This window comes from Megascapheus bottae, chromosome 3, assembly GCF_031878675.1.
Source record: "Megascapheus bottae isolate mThoBot1 chromosome 3, mThoBot2.hap1, whole genome shotgun sequence".
Classification (NCBI taxonomy): Eukaryota; Metazoa; Chordata; class Mammalia; order Rodentia; family Geomyidae; genus Megascapheus; species Megascapheus bottae.
In genome coordinates this window covers 80,302,153-80,329,417 of record NC_143511.1, presented here as the reverse complement: position 1 = coordinate 80,329,417, position 27,265 = coordinate 80,302,153, and the positions used below count along the sequence as shown (strand labels likewise).

Sequence of the window (27,265 nt, the reverse complement as noted above, 5' to 3'; positions counted from 1 at the left end):
GAAGCCACAAACATAAATGGCCCCAATGCATGTTGAGAATATGACCAAGTGATATGCTATGGGAACTGCAGAAGGGTGTGTTTCTGAGTGGAAGGGCAGAGGGAGGCTTGTGCGCTGGCATTTTAAGATGAGCTATGAAAGTCATCTTGTGCAAGCAGGATTTCCACTTTGTATGAGAGAGTGGGCAGGTGCCAAACACTGGTGGCTCACACCTGCAACCCTAGCTACTCAGGAGAATGAGATCTGAGGATCATGGTTCAAAGCCAGCCCAGGTAAGAAAGTCTCTTGAGACCCCTTATCTCTAATTAACCACCAAAAGGCTAGAAGTAGAGCAATGGCTCACATGGTAGGGTACCAAATTTGATTTAAAAAGTGAAGGGACACTGCCAATACCCTGAGTTCAAGTCCTAGTACCAGCACAGAAAAGGGGGCAGGGAACTGTTGATGGGGGTGAAAAACTTGTCCTAACGCTCTGGAAAGCAGTATGGCGGTTCCTCAAGAGACTAACCATAGAGCACCCCATGACCCAGCAATCTCACTTCTGGGCATTTAGCCAAATGTCCAGAAACAAGGGCATACTAAACGTACTAGCACAACAATGTTCATCGCAGTATTATTCACCATAGCTAAGCTATGGAACCAACCCAGATGCCTCTCAGTAGATGAATGGATCATGAACATGATGTATTTGCACCATGGAATTCTTTGCTGCCATCAGAAATAATGACATCATCCCATTTGTAAGGAAATGGAAAGATTTGGAAAAAATCATATTAAGTGAAGTAAGCCAGACTCAGAGGAACATAAGCTCCATGGTTTTTCTCATTTGTAACAATTAATTTATGTTTAAGATTCTCCTAACAAAGGATCATAATAGCTTAAAAGCTATGTCCATATGTCCATATAAGATGAGGCTAAGCGAAATGAACTCCGGGATATGGAAACAAGAGGTTTATCTTTCTGATTATTGTTTTTAGTACACTAGGTGAAGCTATTCTTTTTTCTTCTTTTCCCCGTAAGCTTTTTCATGTTGTTACTGTTCTGACTCTGGTGCCTGGTATACTGCATATACATTTATTTGTGTATTTGAAAATGGGAAGGTAAGGGGAAAACGACCAGTGGAAGAAAACATGGAAGGGGTAACAAGGGTTCAAGAAGTACTATACCCACTACCTGATGAATATAGCTGCAACCCCTCTGTACATCACACCAACAATAAAATAAATTTAAAAGGGGAGGGGCAGGAAGAGAAGAAAGATGAAAAACAAGAGTGGGCAGAATATGGCCCTTGGAGACCCAGTGACCCACAGTTATCCCGGGGCATGGTGTGTAAATCAGGGCACCACGGCTGAGGGAGAAGAAGATCAGTGCTTCACATATGTCAGAATTCCTGGTCCATGGAATGCCCAGCCCCTCCTCCACACCCCACTCCTGCAGAAAGGCAGTCAGGTCACCCTTGCCCGGGAAAGGTCTGTGGGATAACCCCATGCAGCCCCCATCCCCCTTGCAGCAGTGCCAGACTCATACAGAATGATGTGAAAGGGATGTGAGACGCAAATGCCAAGGGCACCATGGAGCAAAGGTTGCTGGGGCTTGGGCACCTGTACTGTGACGTGTAGGTTAGCACCGCTGCGTGGGGAGAAGCCTCCAGGGAAACCAGCCAGTAACAAGTGACATGTACAAAGCAGGCCCATTTGCCTGGGAATCCGGAGCCAGGGGCTGTCTGGCTTGGGCTCTATTTATAGAATCAGGAATAAGGATGTGTTGGGTCTGCAGCATTCAGAACTGAATTCAGATTCCTCCAGAACATGAACTGGGTGTAAGTGATCTTAGAACAAGAAAGAAATGATGATCTAAGAAATAGATGGCTTCCCCAACACTTCTCACTTACCCTCTGCTTTTGCACAGCCCTGTACTTCTGGGCAGAACTGTGTTTAAATACTGCAATGTTTTGTATTGCAGGCTCGCACTGAGTATGTAATTAAAAGGATCCCTTCATTAGTAAAGCTACATAATGGGAGCTCAAGTTGGCCTTTTCTGCTAATTTTGGAGGTTCTAAAACAAGCTAATACAAGCACTGCCTCCAATTGTCACTCTGGCAGTCTCTTGCTGTGGCAACTAGGGAGGTTTTGTTCTCCCGGGGTGTGCGTAGGCTTTTCAAGCAACTGAGAGGAAAAGAGGAAGAAAGAGTCATTGTAACAACTACTAGCAGGATACTGGGGTAACACTGGGATTTAAAATGTGTCTTCTATGGGCCAGGTGTGTCATGTGCCTGTCATCCCACTTATACCGAGGATTACAATCTGGCTGGCCCCAGGCAAAAGCACGAGACCCTCCCAAGCCAACTGAAGTCAAAAGGGATTGATTGTGGCTCAGATGGTAGGGTGGTAGGGTGTTGGCCAGCAGAACCTTGTGGTCCTGAGTTCAAACTCAAGTGCTGTTCAAAAAATAAATAAATAAATGTGACCTCAGCACCTAGCAATCTCAGCAACTCTTGAGACTAAGGCAAAAGGATAGCAAGTTCAAGACCATCCTGGCTACATATTGAAATTCTGTCTCCAAAGGCCAAGGGCTGAGGGTGTAGCCAGTGGTAAAACACTTACCTAGCATGTGAAAGATCGTAGGTTCCATCCCCAGCCCTGCAGTAACAAACAAACTAAATGTGGCATCTGGAGACAGCCCGCCCAGTTCCAATCCTGGTCTTACCTCTCTTAAACTTCTAAGGTCTCCCAAAACTCAGGCTCCTCCTTGTGTCTGCTTAAATGGATCATTCTGAAGATGCACTGCCACTACAAGTATATTTAATGTCCGGTATGTTAAGAAGGAAGCTTTGTTAAGGGTAGTTTAGTCACAAACCAAACAGTGGTGGCCTGGGCCCTTCAGGAATTCACCGTGTCATATCTGTGGACATTTCACAGATCATTACACCAATAGCCACCGAGCGTGAGTGTGATCATATCTGTGAAGAAACACTGCGTCTCCTCAAGGCATAGCCTTGTACAGAACAGATTAAGTCTTCAGTACAGTGTTTTCCTTTCATTGTTGTAGGTCATGGAGGTTGAACTCGGGGCCTGGGCACTGTCCTGGAACTGTTTTGCTCAAAGCTAGTGTTCTACCAAGTTGAGCCACAGCTCCATTTCGGTTTTCTGGTGGTTAGCTGGAGATGAGTTTCATGGACTTTCCTGCCCAGGCTGGCTTTGAATCAAGATTTTCAGACCTTAGCCTCCTAAGTAGCTAGGCTTATGGGAATGAGCTACCAGTGCCCAGCTTTCAGGAATAAAAATGTAGGGGAGGTGCTGGGGTTTGGAACTCAGGGTCTCACACTTGCTTGGCTGGCAATCTACCATTTGAGTTACACCTCCATCCTGCATTTTTTTTCCAAATGGATTCTTGCAGACTTTTCTGACTGAGCTGTCTTTGAACTGCCATCCTCCAGATCTCAAACTCCTCAGTAGCTAGAATTATAGTACACGTCTTAATAAGCAGGTGATTGTGAGGATACCCACAGCCAGGATGGTTTTGCTGTTCTCAGGCTGTAGAAAGCATTTGGAAGAGGTGCTGCAGAATCTTTGAAGGATGAGTGGTATTCAGGTAGCTAGGCTGGGGTGAGCACTCACAGAGGGAGGGAGGGACATGGGGTCTGGGAGGCAGTGCCCAGACAGCATGGGGCCACAAACACTGTTGGAAAACAGCTTTGTCCAGAAAAGAACCTCTCTCTGGTTCCGAGTAACCATCAAAACACCAGAAGTGGAGGCATGGATCAAGTAATGGAGTGCCAGCCTTGAGTAAATAAGCCAAGGGACAGTTCCCAGTCCCTGAGTTCAAGCACAAAAAGAGGGAAGGGTGGCTGGGAGTTTGGCCTTGTGGTAGAGTGCTTGCCTCACATGCATGAAGACCTGGATTTGATACACACAAAAGCCAGAAGTGGCACTGGGGCTCAAGTTGTAGAGCACTAGCCTTGAGGAAAGCTCAAGGACAGTGCTCAGGCCCTCAGTTCAGTCCCCAGGATTGGCAAAAAAAAAAGGGGGGGGGTGAAAGCTTTGTGACCTGCAGCTTTGAGTGACAGCACTGGGAGTCCAGCCATGCTTTGATTGCCCCCAACACTGCACCCCAAACTACCCAGTTCACATGGAGAGGATCTGGCCTGAACAGAGAAAGCTCTGTCTCCATTGTCTGTGCTGTATCACAGAGTACATAGGACAGCAGGAAAGCCACTCATATATGCCCAGCCTCAGCCAGCACTCAGGGGCCCGGGACAGAGGACACCCAGCCAGAAAAGAAGCAATCAGAGGCCTGTGTTAAAAAGAGCTGTCAGCTCCTTCATCCAGAAAATGAGGGGGCTGTGCCAGGTGACCCCTATAGGCCTCTGCAGCTCTGTAATGGTCTGAGTTCTGTGTCTGTGGGAGCCACAATGCTAAGCTTAGAACAAGTCGTAGCGTTTGTCCTTGTGCTAATTCATGGTCAGGCTGAGCAGGAAAATGCTCAAGCAACAAACAAGCACAGGCCAGTGGCTTCACCCATCCATTCCCCAGCACGACAGAGCCCCAGGCTCTGCTTCTGCACGAGATCCCTGACTCATCTGCATTGGACAAGCATTCTCTGTCCTCCATCCTCTGAGGCCCTAAGTGCAAAGTAATAGATGGATTTGTTTGGCAGATAAAAACCAACAACAATAAAAAAAAAAAAAAAAACAATCACTTGCACTCGAGCCAGACCCTCCAAATCACTTATCATCTTCCCACCTGGTGCTTTATAGAAAGGCTGCTGTGTGTGTGCGCGCACACACATGCCACTAGTACTAGGTTTGAACTCAGGGCCTTGTACTCTCCCTCATGTCTTCATCCACACTCTACCACTTCTTCTACCATACTCTACCATACCTTCTCCACTTCCAGCGTTTGGCTGGCTAATTCGAGACAAGTGTCTTAAGGATTTTTCTGCCCAGGGAAGGCTCTAAACAGCCCTCATCTCTCAACCTCCTGAGTCTCTATGATTATAAGCGTGAGCCACTAGCATCTGGTAAGGCTGCATTTTTATTCTAAACAACACCCTCCTTTTTGTCTTCACAGCAATAGACATTGAACTTTCATTCTTTCTCCCTCTTACATTTCACAGCCCCCCATTAAAGTGAGAGGCTTCTCTCTCTTGTGTCAAGGGAAGAGAATGAATTTAAAGCAGTTGCATAATATCAGGTGGTGATGCTACAGTGGGAAATGCTTTTATTGAAAAACAAACCTGGGTTCAAATTGAACTGCTGAAGAACCTTGGAAAAGGGAGGTTGAATTTTTTCTCTTATTAGTAAAAGGAGACCATTACACAAGTTGAGCATTTCCCTGTCCAAAATGCATAGGTCCAGAAGTAGTTCACATTTCTGATTTGTTTTTAGATTTTTTTGTGCCAGTCCTGGGGTTTGAACTCAGGGCCTGAGCACTATCCTTGGGCTTCCTCAAGGCCACAGCACCACTTCTGGCTTTTTCTTTGTGGTACCGAGGAATTGAACCCCAGTCATTGTGCATGCTAGGCAAGCACTCTACCACTAGACCAAACTCGCGGCCCTTTTTTTTCTTTCTTTTAAGATTTTGAGATATTTGTATGTGCATAGTAAGATACCTTATAGATGTTTCATATACTCCTTTCAGGCACAGGATGAAGGTAATTTGTGCATGAAGCGAAGTTTCTTGGTGCAGAATTTTCTACTTGTGGCCTGCAGTTAATGCACCAAGTATTGATGTCTTTTGGAATTCTTGTCTTTTGGATTTTGGGAATGGGGGTGAATACTCAGCATTTCCTGAGGGCCACAGGAAATGTTACCAGTAAACTGGCCCTTGAGGCTCTCAGGGCCTGCCAGCCCCCATCTGTTGAAACCACTTAACACAAGGATTAGGAGCAGGACTGCCTGACTTTCCACTCTGGATCAAAAGCCTATGAGTTTGTCTCCTGCATCTTGGTTTCATTATCTGTAAAATGATAATAGTGAGAATACCTACTTCACTGTATTTTTATCTATGCTTTATTTTGTGTGCGCATGCCCCTTTGGGTTTTAAACTCAGGACCTGAGCACTATCCCTGAGCTTTTTTGCTCAGACCTAGCATTCTACCACTTTCAGCTTTTTATAGTGGTTAATTGGAGATAAGAGTCTCCCAGAATTTCTGCCAGGGTTGGCTTTGAACCATGATCCTCAGATCCCAGTTTCCAGGGTAGCTAGGATTATAGGCTTAAGCCACTGGTGGTCCAGATAGGATTCTATGTTTTTAACCTGCAGTTGCTGGCATGCAGGAAGTCTGTCACTGGAGATGACACTTGATGCTAGAGGTGATGGGGACAGAGCAGCCAGGCAGGTGCTTGGGTCTGGGTTTTAAGGGACTTGAATATTAGATAGTGGTTCCTCATTAAGTCCTTTTTTTCCTCTTGTCACTTTGGAAACTCAAGCCTCATCTGTTTCATAGTCTAACATCTCTTCAAATTGCATAGCGTCACCCATCAAGCAAATGGGGTCTCTGTCATGGCACAGATTTATAAAGTGACAGAGCTGGGCTATATAATCATTATGTTTATTTTTAGTGACTCTGTCCTCCAAGTCTCGAAATGAGCTGTAAGTCTAATTTAAGGCACTCCATTGGTGCGTGGTTAGCATTTTGTTCAGCAATGCCAATATGATATAAGCACGTACGAAATCTTGAGGTGACCGAGGGGGACCTGTTCTGGCCCAAGCAGCCGGGACAGGAGCCTGCTCGCATCCCTCAGCCCTGCACCATCACTGCCTACCAGGCTGTCCTGCCACACCTCAGCATCACCAGGGACATAATCCTGGATGTTCTCTGCTTTTCTGTCCCATGTTCAAGCAGAGGTTGCCAAGTCTTTGCCTGTACAGTGTCTCTGGCATCAGCCCCCTGGCTCTGTGCCCATTGCAACTGTCCTCAGTGGGGCCTCATCTTCAGTCACTTAGACCAGCAATTCATAGACTGCTGCGGCATTCCTCAGGACCACCCACAGGGTTTGCTAAAACAGAAGGCCCAGCTGCTCTCCATTTCTCAGTCCCTTGGTCTGGGCTGCACAAAGGTAGGACCACATTCTCAAAACGGTCCATCTAGAGAATCCTAGAAGTTTCCTGATATCACCACTCTCCCATCTCAACTCAGAACTCGTGCTTCTTTCTGGGAGATTCCTATTACCACCAGTTTGACTTTGCCACTCCTTGCCTCAAAGCCTACGACATCCTCACACCAGATTCAAACATCTTTTTCTGGAAGTCATGATTAAGCCAGGGTCTACCAGGCTCTCCGGCCTTAACACCAGAGTCATTGTATCTATGCTTGTCTTGTCCCTCCCTTGGTCCCAGGACTCTGGGTGGCAGGACCACACCCACCTCAGCCTTGATGGGGGTCATGGATTTTCTGGAGAGAACTCCAGCAAATCCTCAGGAACTAGAACTCCACCTCACTCCACTCACCTCTCTTCCTTTGCTAATTTCTGGAATTATGGACACTCCCTGATTTGATGAACACAAGAATCGTGCAGGTAACTAAACCTGAGGAGTAGGATGAGAGCCCCAACCCAACCCCTAATTCCAATGCTGAGTGTGTGAATTTATGCAGCCTCTCTGAGCCTCAAGGTCCTAATCTACAAAAGAGAAAGTTTTTGCCCACCTCATTGATTTATTATAGGAACAAATGAGATAGAGATAAATGGCTGAGCACAGTGTTTGACACAGATGAGGTCTCTAATAAATAGCAGTAAAACCCCTCTTTTTGCATTAGTTGTTTTTCAGATAGGGTCTTGCATTTTTGCTTGGGGCTTGTATCAGAACACAGTCCTTCTACCCATGGCCTCCTGAATAGCCAAGGTGGCAGGAATAAACCACCATGCTCAGCTTATTAATGCAGATGGGGTCTTAATAACTTTTTGCCTAGGATGGCCTTGAACCTCTAGCCTCCCTAGCTCTACTTCACAAGTATCTGCTATTATAAGTATGTGTCACTGTGCTTGGCTAATAGCAATTTTAACAGTAGGATTTCTGGGAAAAAATAGATATTGGTGGTTTTTCAACCATCACAAATTTTCAATCTTTCTTTCTTGCTTTCTTGCTCTTTTCTTGCTGGTACTGGGATTTGAACTCAGGGCCTAGGTATTGTCCCTGAGCTTCTTTTGTTGAATGCCCGTGCTCTATCACTTGAGCCACAGCTCCAGTTCTGACTTTTTTTGTCATTTATTGAAGATGAGAGTCTCACAGACTTTCCTACTCAGGCAGTCTTGGAACTGTGATCCTCGGATCTCAGCTTCCTGAGTAGCTAGGATAAGAGGTGTGAGCCACCGGCATCCTGTGGCTAACTTTTCAAGTTTTAATGAAAAATGAATTCCATTTTATCTGAAAAATAGCCCATTTAATTTGAAAAATGTTAATAGATAAAATATTCCAGAATCCTTTCCCTTGTTTTAATGAATCAAGGAGATACCCAATTCATGCTTTTTTAAAAATCAAAACTAATCCCAAAGGGACCAATAAGCTTGATTTATATTTTCTTTACCCGTCACTTTCATTTCATGAGCTCAACATTTCCATTAAAATAGTATTAAGAAACAACAGGATTTGACAGTATTGGCCATGGGTTGGCTGTCAGTGTGATCTCTGCAATTATCTCCAGCCAAGATACTGCTCCTCCTTGTTTCGTCCCTGCTCCAGACCCGCTGCATTGTTATCACTTCATCCTGGGGACTAGAACCACCTCCCTGGGGGTCTGCGGGCTTGAGACTCCCGATGAGACTTCCAGAAGGGCAGGAGTGTGCCATGTCATAGACTCTACACAAGAGACACAGAAGGCTGTCACACAGAAAAGAGGCTCGTTCTGCACAGGCCCTGGTCAGGATGGAAAGCAGGATGGGAGGATGCTGGGGAAAGACATTGGCTGGCACACCACTGGGAAAGCCCTTCCACTGTGACAGGCCTGGAGGTGATCAGCTCCTCCATCACCACGGCAAGGCAAGCGAAGGCTACTACCCCAGACCCACTGACAAAACCCGCCAGGTGCCAGGCGCCTGTGGCTCATTCCCGTAATCCTAACTACCCAGGAGGGTGAAATTTGAGGATTCCAGTTCAAGGCCAGCCCAGGCAGGAAAGTCTGTGAGACTCTAGAACCTCTACTGGTACCCTGCTGACCTGGGGTTCAGTTTCTTCTCTAAAATGTTCTGGAACTAGACAGTGCTGCTGCTGCCGATTATGATGATGATGATGATGATGATGATGATGATGATGATGATGATGATGATGATGATGGTGATGATGATGGTGATGATGATGATGATGATGATGGCATAACCTATGAATGTCCTAAATGCCACCAAACTATGCACTTTAAAATGGTGAATGGGATAGATTTTTATGTATGTTTTACACATAAATAAATGACTTGGTTGTGTGAAATGATTTCCAAAGCCACTGTAGCTGTAGAGTTTGGTAGCTGGTGAAAGAAGCACGTTGCTTAGGAAGGAAAATGTCCGCAGAGCCATCTTTAAACCATCTCCAGTTCATGACGTCACTAGGTATCTAAGTGAAGAAAGAGTTAATTGTGTGCTTGTACAGGCTTAATGCAGAATGTCCATGGGAAATGTGCTTGTGAAATCTGGCCTAAAGCCATGAGATACTGTGGATGGGCACAAAAGTTTTAAACTACATGTAATATTTTCCTATCGATAACTGTAAAAACTAAAACATGAATAGTGTATATCTTCAAACTGGGGGATTAGAAGTGATTTTTGATTCTTTCAGATACGCCTCAAAATGTCTACAAGGAATATAACCTCCTCCTTCTTCTCCTCCTCCTGATTTGAACTCAGAGCTTCATGCTTTCATGACTGTTGAGCCACATCTCCAGCCTTCTTTTGTGCTGAGTACTTTTTAAGATAAGTTCTCTGTATCATGTGCCTGGTCAGAGAGCTGCCTATTGAAGGCTTTCCACTGTATTTAGCAGTTTTCAGTTGACAGTCTCATAAAGTGTTCTTCCCAGGCTGTTCTCAAAGTACAGTCTTCCCAATCTTGGCCTCCAAAATAGCTAGGATTACAGATGTGAGCCACTGGTACCCAGCTATCATTTACCTTTAAAAAATTATTTGTAGGGCTGGGAGTTTAGCCTAGTGGTAGAGTGCTTGTCTAGCATGCACAAAGACCCGGGTTTGATTCCTCGGTACCACATACATAGAAAAAAACCAGAAATGGTGGTGTGGCTCAAGTGGTAGAACTCTAGCCTTGAAAAAGCCCAAGGACAGTGCTCGGGACCCCCCACTCTGCACAAAAGGACCTGAGACTCTTATCTCCATTTAACCTTTAGAAAATGGGAAGTGGGGCTTGGCTCAAGGTGCCTTGAGCTGGAGAGCTCATGGACAGGGCCCAGGCAGAGTTCAAGCTCCCATGACCCACAAAAAAAGAAAAGGAAAAAAGAAAAAAGAAAACAAGACTTATAATCCTGCCAGATTCAGAATCAGCCAGAGCAAAGAGAGCTACACCTGCTCTGCTGAGTCTGTTTCCCCAGCAGAAGCAGGGATAGAATCAAAGACTCTGCAGAGATGCATAAAGAGCAAACAAGATCACAAATGTGGCACAGCTCTGTGGACTGAGTTATTCTCAGATCTGATTTCATTGTTGTTTGGTGCGTTCAAACTGTACATTTCCCCCTTTACAAAAAACCTCCCACATGCTAATATTGTCTGCATCTGCCACTTCTCCAGCAATTGAAGAGCTAATTTCCTATAAAAGTGTCACTTCTTTTCCTGCATTTTTCCCCCTTATAATCTTAGTGGGGAAACACTTCGTCTAAAAGTCATCACCTGATTTGTATTTACCATCTGAAGTTCAAGGTGACAATGACAAAACCACTTTTTCTGAAGGAAAGTGGCACACACAAGGGAATATTTATCATTTCTGGGGATCCGCTTCCTTTCCTGTACAGGGGGAGTATTCATCTCCCCTTACCTGCCACACTGGTGAGCTCTCAAGGGGATTTTCATTTGTTCTGTCCTCTGCCTGTCCTCCTTTGCGACAAGAGTTGACTCACTTAGAAGAAGCTGTGTGCAGGCTTCACTCTAGGGAGATCGTCCTGCAGACAGGCTCCTCTGACTGGCAAGAGACAATCCTTTTGGACAGGATTGTCAGGCAAGATATTTCTTGAACGACTTCTCCCATTTAGAAGGGTTTATAAGATGAAAAGCATCAGAACTTTGATATTTTCTTTAGGACTCACATTGCTATTCCAAGCAAACTGTCCCACTTTAACAAATCCAGTGGAACAGTCCCCAGGCACCTGCGACATGCCAGGCCCTTTCAGTGGGGGTCTTTAGGGAGCTCATGGAATAAAAAGAGAGGTTGGCATGGAACCCAGAGTGGCCCAGACAGGATTCAGGGAACAGGATGGGCATTCCATGACCAAGGAGACATCTCAGTGGGTCCTCAAATTGTCATACAGTTTGCCAAGCAGCCATGGCCAGGGGAAAGGTGGCTCCCTGTGAGGGCTGACATTGTGTTTGCCTACAAGTAGATTTGTGGACACTTTGCCATTCCATAGAGAGAATGGTATTGAGTTTGGTACCACAAGGCATGAGTCTCCTTTTGCTGGATGAGATCATCAAATGGGGTGCAAACTACCAGCCATGTCTAACAGGTTTAGGGTCCTGTCTGAACAGATGACAAGAGGGCTTCCACTGGCCCCAGGTCTGGGAAGGATGGGAGCCTGAAAGGAAATCAGGTGACAAGCAGAGAGGGGCACTGAGTTTGGAAGGGAACTGGGAGCAGAGCGAACACCAGGGTCTCACATGCCCGGCTAGGCCAAAGGACAGCAAGGTACAGACAGCCTGGAAGGGAAGCCTATGCTTGGTGAGCCAGGGACCAGAAATGAGGCCTGAGAAGAAACCAAACCCTGAGTGCTTGAATAAGGAGTGCAAACTAGAGAGTGTTAGTGAGGGAAAGTTCCTCCCAGATAGCCTGAGTCTGAAGCCGGTGGCTCATGCTAGTCAGGAAGCTGAAATCTAAGGATCGCAATTTGAAGTCAGCCTTAGCAGAAAATTCCCAGAGACTCTTCTTTGCAATTAACACCAAAAAGCCAGAAGTAGAGATTTGGCTCAAGTAGAAGAGCACTAGCCTTGAGAAAAAAATGCTTTGCAAGCATGAAAGGCTCTGAGTTCAAGCCCCAGTACTGGCACCAAAAAATAAAAAATGAACAGAAGAGGCTCCTTTTAGCTAGTAGTATACAAGATAGAGTCAGGAAAACCAGATGCTGCAAATCAGGCCAGGCAGGATAGAGTGAGCGCTGCTTTCAAGACCAAGGGGGTGGAACTTGCTGTAGAGTCAGGACTGGTAAAGGAAGCTGGCATTAATGCTGAGTTTTCCTGCCCAGGTAGCTGGCAGATGGTGGGGGCATTCAAGTGAGGATACATCTGGAGTGACAAGAAAGTGCTAGATAGTTCTGGAGAAGAAAAGGATATTCTGAGCTCGTGGTAGACATTTGAGAATTATTAACTGCTAATTTTCTTGACTCTCAGAATAATTTCTGCATAAAATATGCAGACTAAGGAATCACAACACTCTGATCATTTTTTATATGAGTTCCAAATAAAGAAAACAGTTAAGCCAGAAAATGTAATTGTTCCTATTCCTAGAATTGGGTAACTGATGCATCTTTGCAAATTGTTCAGTGAACTATGTCTCTGGCTTCTTGCCAGGCCCTCAATGAGATTTTTATATTTCTTAATTATTCAATTACTACCCACAAGTAGGAGTTTGAAATCAAACTCAGCCTGCTCCATAATGGAGTGTTCTCTTGGGCCATGAGTACTGTAAAGGAAGTTTCCAGTATTGGGAAACAGGCAGATAGGATGGAGGAAGCATACATTTCCTGTCATGACTCTGCCTGGGTTCAAGTCCTAGCTCTGCTATGCCCTAGCAGTGGAAGCCTGGGGTAAGATACCTCTCGAAGGTCTGGAAAATAAAAAATCATATCATTATGCATCCCTTGAGGTTCTTTTAAGTCTCAAATGAAGACATCAGAGACTATATCGTGAATTCCTTATTACTTCAGGTCTCAGCAGCTTGGAAAAACAGTAGCCAGAAAGGACGATGCGGACAGCAAGAACACTGGGGGAGCCGGCAGCAGCTCTGAGGCCCACCTGCCCTCCATTTGCCTCAAACAGGTCTTCCCCAAGTATGCAAAGCAGTTCAACTACCTGCGCCTGGTGGACAGAATGGCCAATCTGTTTATCCGGTTCCTGGGGATCAAGGGGTCGATGAAGCTGGGGCCCACTGGCTTTCGTACCTTCATAAGGTCAGTGAAATGAGCCTCCTCTGCCTTGAGCCTTGGGTGGAGTGGAGTCCAGGCCCCCAGCTGCATGGCTGACTCTCTCTGACTCCACTGTGCTGGGTCAGTACCCCATCTGAGGTTGGCTGAGCCTCATGGCCGCCACTGAGTCTGACACATCATAGACTCTTGTTGGGTTGGACAAATAAATATATGGATGCGACAGCATTCACCACTTGAGGACTGGGGTTAAAAACCACCACAACAAAGATGTACTACTGGATGCATCTAAATTTTATTATTCTAACAAGCTGCACAAAGCCAGGCAACTTTATAAAGAAGAATGGTTTGTTTACTCAGAGTTTTGTAGACTTCGTGAAGTCCAGCCCACTGGCTGTTATGAGTGTCTGCACTCATCTGTGGTCCCACAAGAGCCACCTTCATTTCTAAGGGCCTGTCTGTGATCACCTAGGACCTCCCACCGGGTGCCCTGTCTTAAAGATTTCCCATGTCTCCATGAGCCAGGCCTTCATCCACTCAAACCATGTCCAAACGCAGTGTTACCTTGAGCCAGGTAGTAAAACACATATTAATATTTTGACCTGGCCAAATACCAGTGGCCCATGTTTACAATCCTAACCACACAGAAAGCTGAGATCTAAGGATCCCAGTTCAAACCTACATTGGCAGAAAAAAAAAGCCTGTGAGAGTCTTACCTCTGATTACCACCCAAAAGCCAGAAGTAGAGTTGTGCCTTTAGTGATGGAGTGTTTAATCTCGGGAAAAAAGGCCCAGGCCCTGAGTTCAAGCCCCATTACTGGTACAAATACTACTACTATTTATTATTATTATTAATTATTATACTTATGAAGTCAGGCTTTGTGCTTCTCAATCCAGTGGCCCAGGGCTGTGGCTGAGCCAAGCAACAAGTCATCTCTCTCCCAAGTGTCAGTTTCCAGAAAGTTAAACAATTCAGCTGATAATTTGCTCTAAGATGAACATAACACAATTGTATTATAGAATAGAATACAAAATTTGCATGCATGTTAAAGGAGATGAAAGATGATAAACGAAAAGGGTAATTTTTTGGTTATGGACTACAAAGTAAACAATTTCCTCTTACATTTCCTCAGGTTATCTGCTAATTTGCCTCTTCCCTGTAGGGTACTCCAGGGGTAGTTTAGAACCCCTTTCTGGCCACATGGTCCAAGGCCAGCTCCATGATCATCCCTGGACCTCAGTGCTTTTTTTTTTCCTGTAAAAACGGGGGGGTAAGCCACCTATGCCTTAGGATTGTACGTAGACTATCAGAGCAGCACAGAAACTTCTAGCATGTGATAAATAGCCAATATGTGTTAGTTACTTCCTATAGTGTTTAAAGAATTCCATGAAACTTGATGTTTTTATAAAATTTACAACCAAACACACACACCCACACACACACACACATACACACACACACACACACACACACACACACACACACACACACACTGTACATGCTGCACAGAGTCCAACACAAAGTAGTGTGTGCCAGTGAATGATTGCAGAGTCCTTCAACAAATCTGAAGTGGCTTTTCAACAGAAAATTAATTGCTCATTAGCAGTTAATTGTAGCCTATATGCTACAGAGAAAAAAGTCTCTGGCAACCCTCAATGTTGCTGTTGTTTTTCTTGTCACTGGTTTTAATATTTCTTTGTTGCACCTCCAAATCACACTTTTTCCCAGTTTTTATTCACTAAGGCGAATAATTAGACATCTTGAGTTGGAAACTATTTTTGTCAAAAGGCTTTTCTCCAGATAAAGTGGATGGGACGTTATTGTTCTGGAACCATCAGGGCGGTAAACAGAAGTACTGGCAGGGATTTTTGCCATTTAAGGAAACCTGAGACATATTCACAAAGTGGTTTGGGAAGGACTTTGTATGTTTTTAAGGTGGGAGAAAAAGTTTGGAGACAGGAAAGGCCAACGCATGGGTATGGGGGTCAGGCAGGTCCACTGGCTTCAAGAACAAGCATTTTATTAAATATTGAAGTCAGTGTCTTATTTCCTCCAAGTCTCAGTTTTCTCATCTGCAAAATGGATCGGTGTTACAGGATTGAAGAACAAACTATAAACCATCTGGCCAAGGCCTAGTTCAGAAACTCTCCTTGTTAAAAGAGGTGTTTATGGTTTCTTCTTCCCATTAGACAATGGGAAGTTTCAAGAAAGCCAATTGGCACCTTTTTATTTGTCATAAAAATACTATCTACCATGATAGCACTCAACTCATTTCAGAATTGGTTCTCAGTAATAAGACAAACAACCTTCTGCAAATGGCTTAGGGTGAATAATTTTCTCTCATACAATGGGAAAACCAACAGTGGGGTTATCCGATGACTTCCCAATACAAACTGTGTCCCACATGCCATCTTTCTACCCATCAATCCTAAGAATGTCCTGCTAGTTTCAGGATTATATTCAAGTCTCAAGATGCCTTCTCAAAATCCAGCCATCTTGAGCTAGGCAGCAAGAAGGAAGAAGGAAGGAAAGTCACCACCATATGAACTAAATCCCTTTAAAAGCTTTCCTATCCCCAACCAGCCACTGGAGGTTCACACCTGCAGTCCTAGCTACTCAGGAGGCTGAGATCTGAGGATTGCAGCTGAGATCTGAGGATTATAGTTTGAAGCCAGCTTGAGCAGAAAAGTTTATCAGATTCTTATTTCAAGTTAATTGCCAAAAAGCCAGAAGTGGAGGAGGGAGGGAGGGAAGGAGGGAGGAAAGAAGGAAGAAAGGAAGGAAGGAAGGAAGGAAGGAAGGAAGGAAGGAAGGAAGGAAGGAAAGCAGGCAGGCAGGAGAAAAAGCTTTTCTAGAAGCTATATTCAATGACCTACATTTAAGCCTTTACTAGCCACTGCCAGTCAGGTGGAAAACTGGAAGAGAGACCTTTTGTAACTGTGCACATTCTCCCATCATGATGTAAAAGAGAAATAAGAGAACAGATAGGTAGGAAGTTTCTGGGCCTTGGCAATTCCTGGCCCTCAGAACATGGAGAAACAGCTCAGTGACTGTGGCCCCTGGTTGTGCAGGCACTTGAGGCACTGTGGGATTGACAGGCTGACCTGCTGCCACACTAACGCAGAATAATGAAGCATTCCAAGCCACTAGGCCCTGACCTGTTAGAACAAAGTCAGGGATTGACTGGGAAATTTGCTCTACTACATAGAAATCTCTAAGACCAGAGAGTGTGAAGGGATGGCTTGGCTTCCCATGCACCTCTAGAGACCTACTCCGGGGGCCAGGAGTTTGGCCCAGTGACAGAATGCTTGCCTAGCATGCACGAAGATCCGGGTTTGATTCCTCGGTACCACATACATAGAAAAAGCCAGACGTGGCCTGGCATGGTCGCTCACGCCTGTAATCCTAACTACTCAGGAGACTGAGATCTGAGGATCGAGGTTCAAAGCCAGCCTGGGCATTAAAGTCCGAGAGACTCTTATCTCCAATTAACCACTAGAAAACCGGAAGTGGTGCTGTGGCTCTAGGGGTAGGGTGGTAGCCTTGAGCTGAAGAGCTCAGGGACAATGCCTAGGCCCAAGATAGACCAAAAACAAAAAACCAAAACCAGAAATGGTACCGTGGCTCAAGTGGTAGAGTACTAGCCTTGAGAAAGCCCCAAAACAGTGCTCAGGCCCTGGGTTCAAGCCCCAGGACTAGCAAAAAAAAAAAAAAAAGATATCTAGGTGCCCCCCGACCCGCCGCCCCTCAGAGGACTCCCATCTAACAGAAATCACATGAGGAACAAATCTCTCAGTAGGTCCTTTAGCAGAGACTTGAGGTGTGTGATCAGGGTCTCCCCAGCGAGGCTTGTCATGAGATCTCTAGAAATAAGAATGTGGAGGCTCTGTCTGGGGGGTAAGGAAGACCCCCCACACATGAGGCAGGATTTGGACTTCTACAAGGAAGGAATTGCCTGCAGTAAAGGGAGGACGGGACTATGTGTGGCCCAAGTTTCGAATGAGAAGAGGCACCTGGTCCCGGCTGGGGGCCCTGAGGGCACGTGGGCACTGTGGGAGCAGGCAAAGTCCCTGCATAGACACTGGAGTGCTTCCTTTTCATTCCTAATAAAATTCTACCAAAGCACAGGTCACAGGTATGGAGCACACCAGAGCTGCCTGCAGAAACCTGCTGACTGCTGCAGGATGTGCACAGGGCAGCAGTGCAATCGGGCACCTCCTTTCAACCACTGACAGTTGAACAAAATGCATACCAAGAAACTGAGGGGTAGTGTTGGGAGATGGGTGAGGTCAAGGGGAAGAAGGACAGACCAATGGAAAGAGGAAGGATAGGTGAATGCAGTCATAATATTCAGTGGATATATATATATATATATATATATATATGGAAAGGGAATGAGGTAAATTGAGGGGATGGGTGGTATTGGAAGAGCGGAGGGAGAATGATGAAAGGGTTGACATTGATTGAGAGGCTTTGTACTTAGAGTCTGACATGTTGGAATGAAACTTCTTGTACAACTACTTAAAGATAGTGACTCAGTGAGTCAGGCCTGTAATCCTAGCTACTGAGAAGACTGAGGTCTGGGGATCAGGGTTCAAAGCCATCCCTGGAAAGCAAGTCCATGAGTCTCTTTTCTCTGGTTAATCACCAGAAAAGCCAGAAGTGGAGCATGGCTCAAAGTGGTAGAGCACTAGCTGAAGCATGATAGTTCAGGGGCAGTGCCCAGGCCCTGAACTGGCATACATTAAAAAAAAATACCAAAAAGATGATAAGAGAGAGGAGTGCAGGCCGGAGGCACAAAGGAACCCAGTGTGCTGCACCAGAAAGGATGGGACGGTGACCTGAGGACACGGGAGCCTGCACGCCCTGTCCTAGGGAAGTGCCCCTGGCAGGCTGGGGGTTTTCCCAAAGAACACTAGATTGGTTTTCATGTATAACTGCAGTACATGTAGCTAAAGGCTGGCAACTGAAAAAATAATGTCAATCGCTGTGTGGGTTCAATCAAAGCATGATTGGCCCATTGAGGCCATCCAGGGCGATACGTGGTCTGACTGCCAGCTCCTGGTGAGAGCATGCTACATTATATGCCATCGCTAAGAGAAGGCAGAATTGAGAATGGTTCTAGTATATAAGAGTCCTTAAAAAAAAATAATGCTCTCAGACTGGAACTGGGTGATGTAAAGAATATTCTGTATGCATACATGATGGATTTTCAGATTTTCCATCGCTTTGTTCTCCCGTTAAGGGCATTGCATGAGAAACCTATTTTGGCAGTGTTAGAGACAATTAAGTCCTGCGGCCACCGTTCACTGTCTGTGATGAGGCATTCAGTAGGAGCCCCTGTGACCTGGAGGGTGGAGGTTGGTGCTCAGGTGGGGTGGGCCAGCCAGAGCAGATGGACAACAGATGGGCCCCTCTCCTGCCAGATCAATGCCTGGCTTCACCAAAGATACAGGGAAAAGGGGGCCGGATATTGTTCAACCACTAGCAGACTTTCCTTTTCAAAATGTGCCCAGAGGCTAGGTGTCAGTGGCTCACACCTGGAATCCTACCTACTCAGAAGGCAGAGATCTGAGGATCACAATTTAAGGCCACCTAGAACAGGACAGTCAGCGAGACTCTTGTATCCAATTAATATCTTTTTTGTTGTTGTTGTTTTTTAAGACAGAAATGGAGCTATGGCTCCAGTGGTAGAGCTTTAGCCTTGAGCAAATAAGCTTAGGGACAGCCCAGATCCTGAGTTCAAGCCCTAGAATGAATGAATGAATGAATGAATGAGAAATATAAGAGTAAAATTTACCCAGAAACCCCAACCCCAACTCCAGAGTAGAAGATAGTACCCTGTGCTTTCAATTTCACTTGGGTATGCTCAGTCGTGGGGGTTAGAGTCATCAGCTTCTGTCACTATTCTCTCTCTTCTATCCATCCTGGTTTGAATGTTGTCTGATTATGAATTAATCATATTTATGCCATATGTTACACTGAACCAAGAGTCCTTCCCAGGTGCCCTTTGAAAAAGGCATATTCATTCTGGAGGGCTGCACTCGGCGGCGCGCCCACGCAAGCAGCAGAAGTTGAACCTGACTCTCTCGCCTACACCCCTCTCCCTCCCCAAGTCCCCTGAAGAGAACAGAGAGAAGAAAATAACAAACACTCAGATAGAATTCCTTTTCAGTGTCCACCCCTCGTAATGTGCTGCATCGATCAGCAGTTTTCCAAGTGAATTATGCTAATGCCAGCCTGTCTATATTTCTCCCTTTCCTTTTCACAAGAAACAGGAGATAATGAACTGTTGTCCCCTTGTCTAGACTTAGGTCTGTCTGCCCAGTTCCTTGTGTCATTGCCTCGGGAGGCATGTAATAGTAGCACATGTTACCATGAATTACATGCCTTTTTTTTCTCCTTTTTTAAAAAATTGATTTTAGAATAATTGCAGGGGTGTGGAGGCTTCTTTCTTTAGATCATAGAAATGATCTAATTGATTCTTCAGCTTGACAAGCACTCTTCAAAGCAAGGCATTTTTCTTCTTCCATTGGCTTACTCATTTGGGGGGCACCCCGGGTAATTCACACAGGATACTTTCTGCAAGCCAGGCCGATGTGGGACCTGATGTTAATGGGCATATGCTGCGTCTTCAGTGGCAGCCGCCAGGGATTCAACAGTTTGCCCAAACCCCATTTTTTCCTAAGAAAAGGAGCCAGTCTTCCCGCACCTTGCACCTCCATTTTACTTACGCTGTTCTGCTTTCAAATCCCTGCACATCACCTTTGTGGCCTCTGCTCCAGGGCATCCTCTTGAATTAGAGGATTTTTCTCCCCTCTCTCTGCTTTTTTGCCTTTCCACTCCCTTTCACCATAAGGAGATATTAATATGATTCATTATGGGTAGCTGTAGGGGATTTTATTCTCTGAGAGGCAACATGGTGCATTAGAATGTTCTAGAATAGAACATTGCCTTTCCCTTCTGATGTTAACTCCTCAGTAACTTTGAAAATCTCCTCTCCTATAACAATCCCTTTCCAGTACTGTGGGATTCTCTTCTTAAAGGACCCATGGCCTTTTAAACTACATCTATTTTCATTGTGAAAATGTGTGGAGATAAAACAATGAAATTCCCTTATCTAACTAAATAGAAACTATTTTTTAAAGGATGCATATTAAATAATCAGAATTTATCCATCCCCTTCTGCAGATGTTTACATGGCAGGTCCTTGTCTTCAGCTTATAATAAATATTGATCATTTGTTAGTGTTTCCCTTAAATAAACCTCTCCAGGAAAAAAAATATTCAGAGAAAAGTGACCATAAAAGGGATTCTATAAATAGGGTTTTATGGAGTGGAGAAGTTGGTTGTTAAATTTCCCATGAGATGTTAGCAGTTGTTAGGGGGAAATGTGAGTGATCATATCAAATCTTTCTTTACTTGAGTTCCTATTGAACTTGAATGATTTGTGATTCTCTCCCACCATACCTGCCCCAATTCCTCCCATTCTGAAAAACAGAAGCCAAATACATGAACAAACAGTTTTTTAATCTGGTTCTACCTCATGGAGGAAGAATACAAACTGTCACCTGCCACTTCCCCATTGTGTTTGGCATGGAATACCCTTAAAAAGAGCTCACGCCTATGATGCTAGCTACTTAGAAGGCTGAGATCAAGATTATGATTCGACACCAGCCTAAGCAAAAGGTTTCTAAGATCTCCATCTTGACCAATAAGAGGCTGAGTGTAATGGTGCATGCTTATCATCCCAGCTGTGTGGAAAGGATAAACAGGAAGATGGAAGCCCAGGCTGGCCTAAGCAAAAAAAAAAAAAAAAAAAAAAAAAAAGCAAAGCTATTAGAAAAATAACAGAAAGGGCTAAATATGTGGCTCAAATGGTAGAATCCCTGCCCAACAAACACAAAAGCCTGAGATGAAGCCTAGTATATCAGATAACAACAACAACAGCAATAATAATAATATTGTCCAGTGAATAATCTTGGTCTCACTGTACCAATGAAAGAGCTTCAATGACTTACTCAAGGTCACACAGAAAAGCCAAGATTAAAATTTGTGCCTTTGGGGGCCGGGAGTTTGGCCTAGTGGTAGCATGCTTGCCTAGCATGCATGAAGACCTGGGTTCGATTTCTCGGTACCACATACATAGAAAAAAAAAGCCAGAAATAGTGCTGAGGCTCAGGTGGTAGAGCTCTAGAGAAAGTCCAAGGACAGTGCTCAGGCCCTGAGCTTAAGCCCAGGACTGGCAAACAAAAAACAAAAAACAAAACCCAAAAACAAACAAAAAAAAACTTGTGCCTTTGATTTCAAACTGGAGGTTTTTTTCATATATTTTTTATTGTAATTAATAGAAGGGTTACATTATATTCACCAGATAGAAGGTGCATTAATTCACATACATTGATACCCTTTCTCATGTCTTGGTCCCCATTTCCCTCCCCCCCCACCCCTCATTTTGTTTTCCCCCCTTCCCTATCCAATTTCAAATAACCAAATATGAGTATGTCCAATATATCACATAACAAAGTGAGATACTGTAACAATATGAGATAACCAAGGGACAGCCAAAGAGATGAGAGATAACATAGTACATTAAAGACAACACTCACTCATTATCAAGCTCCAAGTTCATTTCCAAGCTCCACTCTACTTTTCCTAGGGTTTTTCTTTTTGTTTTTTGGTTTTTGGTTTTTTTTGTCAGGTGTGGGGCTTGATCTCAGGGCCTGAGCACTGTCCTTGGACTTTTTTTCCTCAAGGTTAGAGCTCTACCCTTGAGCCACAGCACCACTTCTGGCTTTTTTTTCTATGTATGTGGTGCCGAGGAATCGAACCTAGGTCTTCGTGCATGCTAGGCAAGCACTCTACCACTAGGCCAAACTCCCGGCCCTTTTCTGGCTTTTTCATGTACCATATTTCTTAGACTCTTCTCCATTAAAGAACTTATCCTTCCTCTCAATGAGCTGTTTAGAGAACTGCATCCAGGGGCAAAAGAGGAAACTGATCTCCATGACCCCTGCCTCGATCTCATCAACACTCTGGGCCTACTACCAAGACCCATTAGGCTCTGACCTGCTCACTGGGCACATAGGGGAGGGAAAATGATTTTATGTTGAGTGGATAGATAAAAAGTATCACCCCAGAGTGTTGGTTTCTTGGCTCTTGGTCACCCCTTATTTGAGACCTGTGGGAATGTATGCAGATCACAGGGTACCCTGAGAGAAGCTGTCTTCATTGGATTCTGGTTGTCTTCTCCTGAGCCTTCTGTCCCAAATCTTCCTCACCTGAGTGTCCCTGGCCTGAGACTTTGAGTCTTGATTCTGGGCCCCCTCCTATGGCCACAGACACCTCCTTATAGTTCCCCAACTACTCCTCTCGTTCCAAGGGAAGACAAATATGGATCCCAATTTCATGGTCTTAGGTGTGTGTGTGTGTGTGTGTGTGTGTGTGTGTGTGTGTGTGTGTGTGTGTGTGTGTGTGACTGTCTGTCTGTGTCTCTGTGTGTGTCTGTGTCTGTGTGTGTGTGTGTCTGTTCATATATATGCATGTACACTGGGGCTTGAAATCAGGGCTTGGGTGGGTGTTGTCCCTCAGCTTTTTCACTCAAATCTAACACTCTACTATTTGAGCCACAGCTCTGCTTCTTTTGGATATATAGTGATTTTAAAGGTGTTGTACAAAAGGGTTACAGTACATTTCTTTTCAGACAATGTCATCATACCTTCCCTCACCCTCTCCCAGTTTGCTTCTGGCTTTTTGCTGGTTAACTGGAGATAAGAGGCTCACAGACTTTTCTACCTGGGCTGACTTCAAGTCATAATCATTGGATCTCAGCCTCCTGAGTAACTTGGATTACAAGTGTGAGCCCCTGGCCTTGGGGCCAAGCCTTTCTTCTACTCCTCAGCTTTGTACTTCCATCCGCTGAAATGACACTGGGCAATACCCATGAAGTGGTTCTAAGGATTCTGAGAGCTCATGAGCAAGAAAGGACCTGGAAGACAGATGGTATCCAAGAAATGCCTACAGAATCAAAATTCTTTGAAAGCATTTCCTGCTTCCTGCAGCCAACACAGACCTTCCTTCCCCGGCCCAGCAGCAGATGTTACAATCAACAGTATTTGCCGGCATCGCTAGCAGGATGGGTTACCTTGGAAAGGGGATAAATGGAGAATTCTCTTTGGTAAATTACAACTCTTACTAAAGCTTTGACACTTCTATTTTCTTCTTGTCACACAAAAAGTAACTACATACCGGTGGTCAGTTTGGTTTCCCTTTTTATACTCCATTAACCCGTGGAGCCAGCCAGGCCATGCTCCAGCCTCCAGGGGATCAGGCAATCTGCAGGACACGGATATGATAATTAGAGGAAACCCGTGGACCTTTCCTAATGAAGCTCTGCCAATTACCCTTGTGAGTTGTTCAGATGCCTCAAGAGAGACAAGAGCCTCCTCCCCAGCAGAACCCAATAGAGATAGCCATCTTGGTGACAGGTGACGTGAAAGACTCTGCGTCCACTGACATGTTGTTACAGAGGCTCAATAACTGTGCGTTGATGTGCTTTGAAGTCTGCCACGATGACTTGTGATTGAAATACAGCGAGCTGGTGCCCAGGAGGAAGCAGGATGTGAATTGATGGCCTGGGAAATGAGACTGGACTGGAAGAGGGAGGGAGGGAGGGAGGAAGGGAAAGAGGGAGACAGGGAGGGAGGAATGGAGGGAGGAAAGGAGTGGGCAAGCCAGCATGTTTCAGCATGAGAAGCACCAAGCATTGTCTGAGCTCCATGCTAAGTGTGCTCACACCCCATCATTAGGGGTGTGTCTAGGTTTGGAGTAGGGCTTCTGTATGCCCATTTCTGCTCGCTAATCAACATCCCACCAGTCTGGTTCCCACAGAACCAGAGCTGTCCCCATAAGGGATCATGACAAATGCAAAATCAAAGTGCCACTTTCTCATTAGCTGGGACTGTGGCTGGGGTGATGCTACTCACTTCATACTTGTCCTGGCTGCAGGAGAGGAAAGGGGACAGGGAGAGTGGGATCTGGAAGGAAACGAATGATTGCTTTGGGTCTGCCCAGTACCAGGCAACACGTAGGTCTTGACCAGCCTCCACCCCTCAATAAAATGTGTGGGTAGTATTATCGTCGTCTTTACTCCACAGGCCAGGAAACGGAGGCTCGAGATGTGATTGGGGTAAGGAGACAGTCTACAGTCAGGCAGCTAGAAAATGCAGGGGAGCCAAGATCTCAATCCAGATCACCCTCATTTCCAGGCCAAGTCAACGTGGGCGAGCACTTGAGCTGAGACACTCTGTGGTTAGACAGGGAGTGCCATTGCTGACATCAGAGTGAAAAGCCGCTTACTTTGGTCTCCCTGCACGTAATGAGAGAATGAGCTGAAGCTCAGCAGCACCCTGCCTCCTCCTGACATTTCTAGGTGACTCTTGGAAAGCATCCTGCAGAGGTGCCACCCCCCTCAATCCCCACTTTGTGGGGTTGGCACAACCCCCACAAAGGGGCATGGCCCAGCACTACTGCTCTGCCCTCCACATGTGGGTTTTCTATGGCTGATTTGGAGCTTATGTTAAATGTTGAAGTGACAAAAATTAAGACAGGCAAAGTGCAGGAATGTGGAGCCTGTCTATAGCTGGGCCCAGGGGACTCATCGGGCCAGCATCCGGGGGTCTTGCTTCTTCTCCTTAGCCATGTCTTCAATGAGAGACTGTCACAAGGGTCATCTGAACATGACACCAGCAGCTGCCAGGATGCCAGCAGGAGGGGCAGTGCACACACGCCGGGGACTAATGGATAGGAAGAGGAAGACGTGTGCAAAGGGGTATTTTCTGAAATGAGGCATTCTCATTTCCTTCCAGAGAGTGCAGGACCTGCGTGGCTATGGAAGTTCCCACAGATACAGTGGCAGTGTCATTAAAGCCACCCACTGCACAGACAAGGGAGGAAATCAATGACCCAGGCCATGTGCTTCTCAGTGGCAGAGCCAGAATCTGGTCCAAGTCCCATGGCCATGTGACCTTCTTCCCTGAAGCCCATCAGCCCCTAAGTAAGCCATGGCTGCATGTATGGAAGCGCCCAGCAGCTCATAGTTTCATTCTTTTTCCCCAGCATTCCCTGCCAGCCTTCATTAGCAATTCCAAGCAAGAAACACGACCTACAAAAATAAAATCATCTCAAGTCAGTGTGAGCAATTGTCAAAAAATGCCAGAACAACCAGCCATTGGCGGCTCACATCTGTAATCCTAGTTTCTCAAGAGGCTGAAATCCAAGGAACACAGTTACAAAGCTGGCTGGGGCAGAGAGGTCCATAAGACACTTATCCCCAATTAATCACCAAAAAGCTGCAAGTGGAGCTGTGGCTCAACGAGGTAGAACATCAGTCTTGAGAGGAAAAAGCTAAGAGACCACACTGGCCTTGAGTTCAAGTCCCAGTACCAGCATAAATAAAACAAATGTCAGAACAACAGACATCCATTTCTCACTTTGGAGACAGGAAGAGATGGGGAAGCCTTGCTTCCTGCTTGCTGGTGGCCATTTTATCCATGGATCTAGAGCAGAGAAAGCATGCAAGCATTCTCAGATATCTTCCTAAAAGTCACTGATCTCACCCACTGGGGCTACACCCCCAGGATCCAGTCTACCCCCAGAATCCCCACTTCCTAATAGATCACACCTTGGGGAGAAGAGTTCAAACTATGTATTGGGGAGGGCATATTCAGACCACAACAGAACCCTGGAGAAGAGAGAGAGAACGTTCCTGTCGTGGTAATGTCTAACTCTCTATTCTCGGCAGGAACTGCAAGCTGAGTAGTAGCAGCCTGTCCATGGCCGCTGTGGACATTCTCTACATCGACATAACCAGGAGGTGGAACTCTGTGACCCTGGACCAGCGAGACTCAGGTACCTGCTGGTCCCTGCTTCCAGGTTTTCATGTGGCCCCAAGAAGCAATGAGGGGAGGGGGATGGGGGCGTCACAGCACATCTCTTGTGTTCCTTCTTGTTATGCTGAAGGAGGAAGGTGAACCAATATGCTCTGGGCACCACTGCAGAAACTAAGTAGAACTGAAATTCTGGGGTACTGTCTGCTACCAAGGTACTACCCCTGCCACTTTCTAATCCCCCACCCCCCCCATTAGCATCCTCTGGCTCTGCTTAAGACTGACTATGTCTCTCTTGGGGAGACTGTGCTGTTCGTTCACTCCTTCATTTCCACAGCACACGTCTACTGAGCACGTGCTAGCCAGGTGTTGGGGAGACTGAAGAGAACTTGGTTCTGGTGTGGGAAGAACTTTCTGTGGGGTGGGAATGACATGGGAGGATGACAGTGACATAGTACAGTGTATGCTGAGATGGAGAGATGCAAAGAGGAGCCAGCAGAAAGTTCCTCCCCCATTTCCGGGGAGGGCCAGGGGCAGAACCAGCGGAGATGGGCCTTCAGGATCAGCTGACATGCAAGGCAGGTGTGGCTAGCCAGACGTGGACAGGTAAGGAGTTAGCGTCCGGACCACCCCAGCTATCTCAGATGGACTGGAGCAAAAGGAACAGGAAGGCACAGGGTGGGGGACGGAAAGTCTTGAGTGGTACACTCAGGGGTTTGACCTTGATCCTCTGTGTTCTGTGAGGAAAAGTCATATTAGAGTATACCTGTGAGTAGGCGAGTTTCTGATCTTTCCTTACAGCGGGTGTTTTGTTTAAAAGTCCTAATAACAATAACTGATATGTGTATGACTCATCACAGAACCACCAAATTTTTTCATGCTTATTCTCTCTTTAAGTGTCCCTATAACCTAGTATAGAAGACGCCAGATTGGTAAACTTCAGGGCTGGTGGCAGCCAGCTTCCAAAAAAGGGGCTGCTGCAGGGAGCAGCTAGTTCCTGTGATTCGGGGGACAGATGTGAAGTCAGAGGTTGAGAGATCCAGGTTGCATTTGGCTGCACTTCGAGATTGCCATCCGTAAAATGGCACCAGGATACCTGC

General features: G+C 45.7%; 1 protein-coding gene across 3 annotated transcripts in view; it reads left to right on the top strand.

Annotated features, from left to right (window-relative positions):
• Ttll11 (tubulin tyrosine ligase like 11) overlaps positions 1 to 27,265 on the top strand; it is a 231,151-nt gene that overhangs the window by 172,932 nt on the left and 30,954 nt on the right. For 2 of the 3 annotated variants that reach the window (XM_090330565.1, XM_090330566.1), the window contains 2 exons: positions 13,063 to 13,305; positions 26,081 to 26,187. In XM_090330565.1, coding sequence (XP_090186691.1) covers positions 13,063 to 13,305; positions 26,081 to 26,187 — 350 coding nt within the window. The remainder of the gene's footprint in view (positions 1 to 13,062; positions 13,306 to 26,080; positions 26,188 to 27,265) is intronic. The other variant, XM_090330567.1, reaches the window with a different exon arrangement.